Source organism: Bufo gargarizans, chromosome 3, assembly GCF_014858855.1.
Source record: "Bufo gargarizans isolate SCDJY-AF-19 chromosome 3, ASM1485885v1, whole genome shotgun sequence".
In the NCBI taxonomy this organism is placed as follows: domain Eukaryota; kingdom Metazoa; phylum Chordata; class Amphibia; order Anura; family Bufonidae; genus Bufo; species Bufo gargarizans.
In genome coordinates this window covers 485,410,474-485,421,189 of record NC_058082.1, presented here as the reverse complement: position 1 = coordinate 485,421,189, position 10,716 = coordinate 485,410,474, and the positions used below count along the sequence as shown (strand labels likewise).

The window sequence follows — 10,716 nt, the reverse complement described above, 5'->3', positions numbered from 1 at the left end:
TCCCATGCAAGTTAAACTTGTACAGTCTCTTTCTGATTGTAGAGGCATGTACTTCTACATCAACAGTAGCCAGAGCCTGCTGTAGTTCTCGAGATGACACTTTAGGGTTTTTGGAGACCTCTTTTAGCATCTTGCGGTCTGCTCTTGGGGTGAACTTGCTGGGGCGACCAGTCCTGGGCATGTTGGCAGTTGTTTTGAAAGCCCTCCACTTGTAGACTATCTTCCGGACAGTGGAATGGCTGATTTTCAAAATCTTTTTAGATCTTTTTAAATCCCTTCCCAGACTCATAGGCTGCTACAATCTTTTTTCTGAAGTCCTCTGACAGCTCTTTTGCTCTCACCATGGTGCTCACTCTCACTTCAACAGTCAGGAGCACACCAAACTAAATGTCTGAGGTTTAAATAGGGCAAGCCTCATTCAACATGCAGAGTAACGATCTACTAATTATGTGCACCTGGTGTGATATACCTGTGTGAGATCTGAGCCAATTTAAGAGGGAATACATGTGAGGGTGTCCTATCTTTTTCCTCAGTTAGAATAGGCATTTTTGTAGAATGACATTTACAGAAGATCTTGAAAAGACTTTTCTTCAGTTTTCTTTATTTAGTTGGATTACTTTAATCTCTCTGTATTGTTGAAACGGAGATGAAATAACCTTTTATTAAAAATGTTACAAAAAACCACATGCTTTCAAAGGGTGTCCTAATTTTTTCACATGACTGTATACTACGCTGCTGTACACATACTGCTACATACTGTTCCCCTAATACAGTGTGCTGCCACATACTGTATATATACACACTACGCTGCTGTACACATACTGCTCCCCTAATAGTGTGCTGCCACATACTGCTCCCTTATACAGTGTGCTGCCACAGTAGGAGCCGAAGGTAGCAGAAAATTCCGGGCATGCGCGAAGCCGAAATTTTCTGCTACCTTCGGCTGTCTTCTTCGCGCATGCGCAGTGGCCCGGAATTTTCTGCTACCTTTGGCGCGTTCACGCTATGGGTGAGTCCTCCGCGCCTGCGCCGACAAACCCCTGGCAGAGCCAATGAGAAGCCGAGGTGAGAGACACACCTCCCACATCACTACCGGAAGGGACATGGGTAGCAAAAAATTCCGGAACACCGGACCAAAAAGAAAATTCAAGCATGTCCGATGTGCCATAAATACAGTACTTCAGTTGGTAATACCCCTTTACTTTTTATTTTGCAGCCCTTGGAGTTGGTTCAGTCTGACAATGTGGCCCCCACCCAGAAAAGATTGTGCACCCCTGCCATAGACTAAAGTTAAGGTTTCCTATATAATATTATATACATGCCTAATAATTGTTGCCAACACCTAAAAATAAAGCATAGGATTAGCACCAAAGAGTGGAGAGGGAAAGCCTTTCAGCACAGGGTTGTGGCAATCTGAGTCTGTGTCCTATCATCAAGACCCAGTAATAAAATTTAGGAAGTGGTCTCCTACTGTCGGAGCTCAGTTAAGGTATTAGGGGTGTCTGACAACAAGCTTATTGACTGTTTCCAGTAGCAAAAGCTGCATCCATATCAGATTGATGGGGTTGGTCACCCCGCACTCCCTCTGATCAGCTGTTATTGCTCTGGCGGTGTACTCGTTGGTGCGTTGTATAGCAGATCAGGCTGATTACTGGCGCGCTGCTCCCATTCACTTCACCAGCTCCATCCACTACCCAATGTAGTTCCGGAGCTACAAGCTAACAGCTGATTGGCAGGCGTGTGGGGTGTCAGACCACCCGCCGATCTGATATTGATAGCCTATCCTGTGAACAGGCCATCGAAATCGTGGACAACCCCTTTAAAGGCTTAGTCCAGCTTTTGAAGAGCATTTACATTCGGCCACTACTAGGGGTGCACAATGCATCGAAATATCAGTACTATTTTGATATGTCAGTGCCCTCTTCTGTTCAATGCTGTCAGAACTTCCACACTAAGCTCTGCCACTGCACGGCTCAGAAGCAGAACATCAAAGCTGTCATCGCAACCAATCAGAGCTCAGCTTTCATTTCTTAAAGTGTTCTGAAAAAAAAAGGAAAGGTGACCTCTGATTGGTTGCTGCGATCAACTAAGAGTTTTCCTGTAGCTGAATGAAGCCCAATAACTCTAATGCTGCCCTGCCGTGAAGTACATGGGGTCATTACTTTATTAGCTTCATGTGCTTCAAATTAAATAGCAAGTGACCCAATAATTTACCTCACACATTAACAGGATGCTCATTATGTGGGGCAGCGCTCCAGAATGGTCACCAATGCCACTTAGAATTTGCAGATGGCAACAAGACTTTGAGGCCATTTTGAGGAGTCTTTTTGGAGCCGATTTTGAGTGTGTGAACTGGCCCTTACATCTGTAACATGCTTTTTTTTCCCCAGAGCATGATGCTTTATGAAAAATATCACAAACCAAAACCATGTATACAAAATGTGTTTTATAGTTCACTATAGACTTGGCTGCATTTTTGACCAGGAATGAAAGAGAAAAAAAAACAAAAAAAAACACACAAACACACACAACAAACCCAAAGGAAACCATGTGTGAAACCAGCCTATACATGGTGCCCCCAGCACCCTCACCACCTACAGTGGTATTTGGTAATTTTACTTATTCCCTTTTAAATGGAGACCGAACCTCAGGACGGGTCAATAATCATCTTCTCTAGAACTATCAAAGCTAATCCAGACCGTGCGCTCCAATCTCCAAGTCTTCTCATTTCTGCACATGATATAAATGGTCATTTTCGTCGTCAGAGAGAAGGGTTAGTAATTCCAGATCCAGTAAGCGGTCTCTTCCCCATATCTGATGGTTGCTGGTCAGCAGTATATATACGATAGGCCATAATAAGGCTGACAGTGTCCGGGCAGCATTCGCATCCCATAGACCATGATGTATGTTGTGCTGGGGGAACAGAGGCTTTCATTTCCCAATGGTGTTGTTCTGCGGCTGCTGCTCCGCCAGGGCTTGCTGCAGTCTCATCCTCTTTCGAGAGTAGTGCTGCCAATGTAAGATTTGCTGCTCGTCAATAAACTTGGCACACTGCGCGTTCACCAGCTCCTTACGGAAGTGTTCATACTGCAGCAACTCCAGCATGTGCAAGCACTGGGGGTATCTGGGGACATCAACGAAAATACAGTGATGAGTGGCAGAATAAGGGATGTAAGAGGTTGTCCCAGGACAACAACCTCTCTCCTATACACAAAATATGGGATAGGTGTCTGATTGGCAGGGGTCCGACTGCTGGGGTCCATGTTCCCCATTTGAATGGAATGGCAGGCATTCATGCGTATTCACCACTCCATCCAGATCTATGGGAATTCCAAAGATAGGGTACAAGCGCTCAGCTATCTCCAGTAGGCCCACGTTCTAATGATCGGAGGGGGCCCCACTGGTCGGCTACCCGCCGATCAAACACTTGTCCCCTATCCTGTTCATACAGGATAAGGTGTTGTGAAGGGACGACGCATATTGTGCAGCTGTATCCACTTTACCAAGAAGAATCAGTCACACCATTACAGGATAATAAATTCTCATGACGTGTATAATTTAGGCTACTGACTTATAGCGCTGGAGATGTGGCACTCCAGCGAGTCGTGCGCTCCTGATCGGCCTGTCTGCCCCATAGGCTGATTTTAATTAGTCTCAGTATAAAGCTGTGGCCTGCTCTCACTACATTCATTGGAAGCCGCCTGGCACAAGGAATGGTATGGAGTGGGCTCAGACTGCATGTCGGTACCTGCATCCCTTGGAAGTAATGGAGGCCATTTTGCATGCATGTGGAACCAACACTTCCTGAACTTTATGGCGCATAACAGGTATTATTTAGTGTTAGGACCCGTCTTACAGAGATCGCCTTGACGTTCGGCAGACGGGCCCAGATGGTTTTGTACGAAATGTATTTGCCAAGCATCTCACTTTATAAATAAGTGTAGCATTAGCACTATAATATTTTTTGTGACTATGGCATTATTGTACTTTATCTGGTTTGCAGGGTGCTGCTGCAGTGTCTTTTCTCTAATTTAGGCTACTTTCACACTTGTGGCAGAGTGATCGGGCAAGCAGTTCCGTCGCCGGTACTGCCTGCCGGATCAGGCAATCTGCATGCAAACGGACAGCATTTGGAGACAGATCCGGATCCGTCTTATAAATGCATTGCAAGAATGGATCCGTCTCTCCGGATGTCATCTGGAGAAACGGATCCGTTATATACACTATTTTTTTTCACATTTTTACCGGTCTGCGCATGCGCAGACTGGGAGGACGGATCCGGCATTTTACACTAAAACATTTCAATGTAAATTAATGCTGGATACGGCATTCCGGCAACGGATCCGGAATTTTGGACGGAGATAATACCGCAGCATGCCGAGGTATTTCCTCCGTCCAACACGCCGTTCAGTGACTGAACTGAAGACATCCTGATGCATCCTGAACAGATTTCTCTCCGTTCAGAATGCATGGGGATGAAACTGATCAGTTCTTTTCCGGTGTTGAGCCCCTAGGACGGAACTCAGTGCCGCAAAAGAAAACCGCTAGTGTGAAAGTACCCTTAGTAAATACCTTTATTCCCACGTAATAATAATTATTTTTTTTAATTCCACCTTGCACCATTCCTCTTATACCTCCTGACAATGTATGAATAAACTGACAGCTCGGTTTTACCATACTGCTCGTCAGTGGGACCCGACCCTGTCTTATCAGTGCACACAGTATCGGCCCTACCGACAGGAGGTAAAACAGTAGATTTACGGACATGTAACGGCATGATGTAAATCTGTTACATTATCAGAAAAGTGGAGGAGATTTTTTCAGCAATTATTTTCCACCCACTGCTAAAACAATTCTGCAAGTTGACCTGAGGTGCAGAGTTGAAAGAGGTTTTTCAGGATAATCATACAGATGAGCTCTCCTCTGGAAAGGTCATCAATATGACATAGGCAGGGGTCCGACTCCTGGCAGCCCCACTGATCAGCTGTATGTCGAGGCCATGGACCACGGTCAGTGCTTAGACCTCATCCTAGGCCATGTAACGTCATGTTCAGTCAGTCAAATGGCCAAGTGTATGGGCCGAGCTGCAAAACAAAGCACAGCCGCTATAAAATGGACAGCGCTGTGCTTAGTAAACTGCGAAGAGGCCACGGCACTTACCAGAGAGCTGCGGTCTCCTCAAACAGACAATCGGTGGGGTCCCGGGAGTCATCGTGAGGATAGGACATCAATATGATAATCTATAAGTCTACAATACATCAATTTATGCTGCAGATTTCACCCTTTCCGATGCATGGGTTGAAATTCTGGGGCAAATCCACAGCAAAATCTGCATATAAGGGCTCATGCACACTAATGTATTTTATTTCCGTGTCCATTCCATTTTTTTTGCAGAGCGTATGCAAAGCCATTCATTTCAATGGGTCTGCAAAAACGGAAGTTACTCCGTGTGCATTCTGTTTCCATATGTCCGTATTTCCGTTCTGCAAAAAAATAAACCATGTCCTATTATTGTCCGCATTACGGACAAGGTTACTACTGTTCTGTTAGGGACCAGCTGTTCCGTTCTGCAAAATACATATGGTCGTGTGCATGAGCCCTACATTAGGTGTATTTTGCAGCAAAATCCCCAGCAATTTTTTCTGCTGAAATAATTTACATTCCGTGTGAATCAAAATGATTAGACACGCAAATAAAACATGACTTATAGTAGCGGAGATCCTCTCGGAACCATCACTGTGATTTCACAATTCTGGATCATCAGCTCATAATTTTAAGATACCACAGTAAAACACACATCGGGTAAATCTCAGGCTTACTTTAAATATTTCGCATAATCTGGATCCTTCCAATACAGTAAATATTTTAGGTAATTCACAAATGGTTTCTCCTTGAAATATCCTCTTTGTGCTAGGACTAAAAAAATAAAATAAATAGCATTATGACCAACACTAGATTAGCGGGCAATGCAAGCATAACAGTGGTAAGGCTCTGTTCAGATTACATTTACGTCCTATGTTTGGTGCATGCTCTGGGATAGCTCCCAGCACACAGGCTCCATTTACCCAACCAATGCCAATAAGAGGCGCTCTTGCCTGCCTTTTGCTTTTTTTGGAGTCAGCTCCGCATTGCTCTTTGAGGTTTCCCGTACGGAATGTAAATTAGGCCACTTTCACACAGTCAGTATTTGGTCAGTATTTTTCAACATTATTTGTTAGCCAAGACCAGGAGTTGGTCTAAACACAGAAGAGGAGCAAATATTCCCATTAAACTTTCTCTGTAGGACCCACTTCTGTTTTCGGCCATCCACTGACCCCGTGAAAGCGGCCTCATTGATGTCATTTTCCAGACCGCTGCCTGCCTAATCCCTGAAATCCTATGTCTGTACGTTGAATGCCTTATCTAGACTTCAGTCCGGCCTCAGGGTCCCCCACACCGGCAGACTGCTCCCGAGTTGTTTGCTTCCATTTGGGGTTATGTTCACGTGGCAGCTTCTGACATTGGAAATTTTATGTAGATTCTGCACCAAAACGCCGCTGGGGGCCACACAGGATCCGCTCTCCCATTGGTCTCAGGGGGAGGCTGCAGTTTAGGGCAACTGTGCCAAGAAAGGACATTGAAACCTGCACCAAATTTCCAAGGTCAAGACCTGCCCTGTGAACATACCCCTATAGTGTTTATAGGCCCAGTCACCGGACTGATCAGTCTTACTCCTCTGTGGTGCTGTTAGACTGAAGGGGACATAGTTATGGTGCTAGTCATTCAGATCTCGGGCATTATCCTGCACTAGGTGAAGCATTCAACGCCCTGGCATGGGGATTCATCCATGCCTAGGAGATTGGGGGGCATGGTGTCAATCACACCTAGGAGGCATGGTTACCAAGAAAGCTCATGGATAGGAAAGAAGCTGATGACTCGTCTTGGCTGAAGAATGTGCCTCTCGCCTCATTACATACAAGACAGGAAGATGTGAGCAGATACTGTTCAGGTGCAGATCATGGGTACTGTACATGCATTTAGTGTGGGGGGTACATTGTTGGCATTTTTTAGGACACTTACAATTGAGGTAATTAGGGTTTGCCAGACACTGAACAAATTCCAACTCCAACTGGAATCGAATTCTTGCTTGCTCATCTGAGAAAAAAAAAAGAGAAAAAAAACAAAAACACAATTTTATGATTTGGAGACTGCTTTTTCCCCCGAAATTCCTAAATCAACCTTAATGGGTTATTCCCATTTGGGACATTGATGGCATATTGCTGGGATATGCCATCAAAAGGGGCGGATTGGCCATAGATCTTAGGCTACTTTCACACTAGCGTTCATGGGTCCGTTCGTGAGCTCCGTTTGAAGGAGCTCACGAGCGGACCCAAACGCCTCCGTCCAGCCCTGATGCAGTCTGAATGGAGCGGATCCGCTCAGACTGCATCAGTCTGGCGGCGTTCAGCCTCCGCTCCGCTCGCCTCCGCACGGACAGGCGGACAGCTGAACGCTGCTTGCAGCGTTCGGGTGTCCGCCTGGCCGTGCGGAGGCAAGCGGATCCGTTCAGACTTACAATGTGAGTCAATGGGAACGGATCCGCTTGAAGATGTCACCATATGGCTCAATCTTCAAGCGGATCCGTCCCCCATTGACTTTACATTGAAAGTCTGAACGGATCCGCGCAGGCTACTTGCGCACTTGCGACATTTTTTAAAGTTATTAATGCAGACGGATCCGTACTGAACGGAGCCTCCGTCTGCATTAATATGATCGGATCCGTTCAGAACGGATCCGATCAAGCGCAAGTGTGAAAGTAGCCTTACAGGGAAATCTCCCAGGGGGTCGCCTGAGCGTTCCACTCTGCCGGCCAGTGGAAGTTTTTGGGGATGTATTTTGTGATGGACTGTGGTATTTGGCTGGTGGTATAATGTGCCACAATATAGTATTGCTGGCTCTGCCTTCCATCAATTTAGACCCGACTACAACATGAGGCCACTTTTAGAATTTTTTCCAGGGCCACTTTAAGTTCCCAGTCCGCCCCTGGCCATCACTGTCACTACCTCTAGGACCTGCTCCTGTCTAGAGAACGAGCAATATACCATTAATGTCGGAGATTGGAATACCCCTTTAAAGGGGTATTCCCATCTTAGACAATGGGGGCATATCGCTAGGATATGCCCCCATTGTCTGATAGGTGCGGGTCCCACCTCTGGGACAAGGCGAACGGAGCCGGGGAGAGTTGTGGCTGGAGGACCCCTCTGTCCACCACCAGGCGAAGTTCCCCGCCTCTCCCACTGAAGTGAATGGGAGCGCACACGTGGCCACCGCTCAGCTCCTTTTCAGCGGCGCCATAGAAATGAATGGAGGGCGGCTGCGCCCTCCTCAACTTTCTCCGCTCCGTTCTCCTTGTAGGTGTGGGACCGGCACCTATCAGACAATGGGGGCATAGCCTAGCGATATGCCCCCATTTTCTAAGATGGGACAACCCCTTTAAGGGTTTATCCACACATGATGGAAAATACAGCAAAAAAGTCTGCTGCGGTTTGTGTGGCGTGACCGCAGCAAAGAACGCACCCATGACACGCGGTTCTGGCCGTGGCTTTCACCCTCCCCATTGCAAGGAGTGAAATGTGCAGTGGAGATCCACAGCATAAACTGACATGTGCACATTTCACAGCTGCACTGGTGTAGGCAATGTACAATGCGGCAGATTTGCCGCACCACAATCCGCAGATAATCGGTCATGTGTGAACATAGCCTAATCCAGCCTGTAGACACTGATGACCTATCCTTAGTAATCTAGGACAATGAAATCTCCTCCAGCAACACTGAGGCGCTGTACACACGCATCCCCTAGAGATATAGCAGTCTGTATGTAGCGCAGCACTTGTACTGACTACGTTCGTCCCGGCGTCTTTACAATCAATGTACCTGTCTCCATTGCGGCGGCGGCGGCCGCCATGACGAGCCCCGTACGCCGCCTCTAATCATAAACCAGCGTCAAAACGTCCCGGACGCAGCGGAAGTTGTCACGTGGGTGAATGACGTTTCACACGATGGGCGGAAGTGTTCGGGGCATGCGCAGTAGAGCTGTCGCCTTAAGGCGCTGGAGGCCGCGTTGTGGAGATGTGGCAGTGGCTCCTCAGTCTGTGGCGTCTGCTCTGCTCTTTTCTATTTAGCGCTCAATCATATATTCTTTACCTGTTTTACCGATAGCCTAATGGGCACGTGGGACCCTGAGAGCATGAAACGTCATGGCCGCTCCTATGCTGGAGATCCATGACTTGCCAACGGCAGGAGTGAATTAGGACATAGATTGTATTAGGATACCAAATAATATATAAGAAAAGCTCTACCAGCAAACTACTGGAGCCCAGCCTGTCAGTCACCAACTGATAACAAAGCAGATTTACAATAATTTAGGCTGGCTCACAGTATTTTTGCATACATAAATGTATTACTCATTTAAAATACACTTACATTAGTGTCAACATATCAGCTGTATTGCCCCTTAGTGCCCTCCTTACAGCTGTGCTGATCCTTAGTACCCCCTTACAGCTGTGCTGCCCTCTTAGTGCTCTCCTTACAGCTGTGCGGCCTCCTTAGTGCCCTCCTTACAGCTGTGCTGCCCCCTTAGTGCTCCCCTTACAGCTGTGCGGCCCCCTTAGTGCCCTCCTTACAGCTGTATTGCCCCTTAGTGCCCTCCTTACAGCTGTGCTGCCCCCTGAGTGCCCTCCTTACTGCTGTATTGCCCCTTAGTGCCCTCCTTACATCTGTATTGCCCCTTAGTGCCCTCCTTACAGCTGTGCTGACCCTTAGTGCCCTCCTTACAGCTGTGCTGCCCCCTTAGTGTACTCCTTACATCTGTGCTGACGCTTAGTACCCCCTTACAGCTGTGCTGCCCCTTAGTACCCCCTTACAGCTGTGCTGCCCCCTTAGTGCCCTCCTTACATCTGTGTTCACCCTTAGTGCCCTCCTTACAGCTGTGCTGATCCTTAGTGCCCTCCTTACATCTGTACTGCCCCTTAGTACCCCCTTACAGCTGTGCTGCCCCCTTAGTGCCCTCCTTACAGCTGTGCGGCCCCCTTAGTGCCCTCCTTACTGCTGTGCTGCCCCCTTAGTGTACTCCTTGCATCTGTGCTGCCCCTTAGTACCCCCTTACAGCTGTGCTGACCCCTTAGTGCTCTCCTTACAGCTTTGCTGCCCCCTTAGTGTCCTTCTTACATCTGTGCTGACCCTTAGTGCCCTACTTACAGCTGTGCGGCCCCCTTAGTTCCCATCCTTACATCTGTGCTGACCCCTTAGTGCCCTCCTTACATCTGTACTGCTCCTTAGTGCCCTCCTTCCAGCTGTGCTGACCCTTAGTGCCCTCCTTACATCTGTGCTGCCCCTTAGTACCCCCTTACAGCTGTGCTGATCCCTTAGTGCCATCCTTACAGTTGTGCTGCTCCTTAGTGCCATCCTTACAGCTGTGCTGACCCCTTAGTGCCATCCTTACAGTTGTGCTGCCCCCTTAGTGCCCTCCTTACATCTGTGCTGCCCCTTAGTACCCCCTTACAGCTGTGCTGATCCCTTAGTACGCCCCTTACAGCTGTGCTAACCCCTAAATACGCCCCTTACAGCTGTGCTGACCCCTTAGTACGCCCCTTACAGCTGTGCTGACCCCTTAGTATGCCCCTTACAGCTGTGCTGACCCCTTAGTACGCCCCTTACAGCTGTGCTGACCCCTTAGTA

At 47.6% G+C, this 10,716-nt stretch overlaps 1 protein-coding gene across 1 annotated transcript; it reads right to left on the bottom strand.

Annotated features, from left to right (window-relative positions):
• Nucleotides 1-2,429: 2,429 nt before the first annotated feature.
• LOC122932562 (mediator of RNA polymerase II transcription subunit 31) lies at nucleotides 2,430-9,029 on the bottom strand. The gene is made up of 4 exons (XM_044287047.1): nucleotides 8,914-9,029; nucleotides 7,060-7,134; nucleotides 5,820-5,916; nucleotides 2,430-3,124 (listed from the first exon to the last, which is right to left on the bottom strand). Exons 1-4 carry the CDS (start codon nucleotides 8,942-8,944, stop codon nucleotides 2,932-2,934), a joined length of 396 nt encoding a protein of 131 aa, XP_044142982.1. The 5' UTR covers nucleotides 8,945-9,029; the 3' UTR covers nucleotides 2,430-2,931.
• Between the last annotated feature and the right edge of the window lie 1,687 nt (nucleotides 9,030-10,716).

Coding starts and splice junctions, on each gene's coding strand:
- LOC122932562 (XM_044287047.1), bottom strand. CDS start 8,944: ATGGCGGCCGCCGCCGCCGCAATGGAGACAG. Junction 7,135..8,913: donor CGCCGCCGCAATGGAGACAG/GTACATTGATTG, acceptor TTTTTTTCTCAG/ATGAGCAAGCAAGAATTCGA. Junction 5,917..7,059: donor AAACCCTAATTACCTCAATT/GTAAGTGTCCTA, acceptor TTATTTTTTTAG/TCCTAGCACAAAGAGGATAT.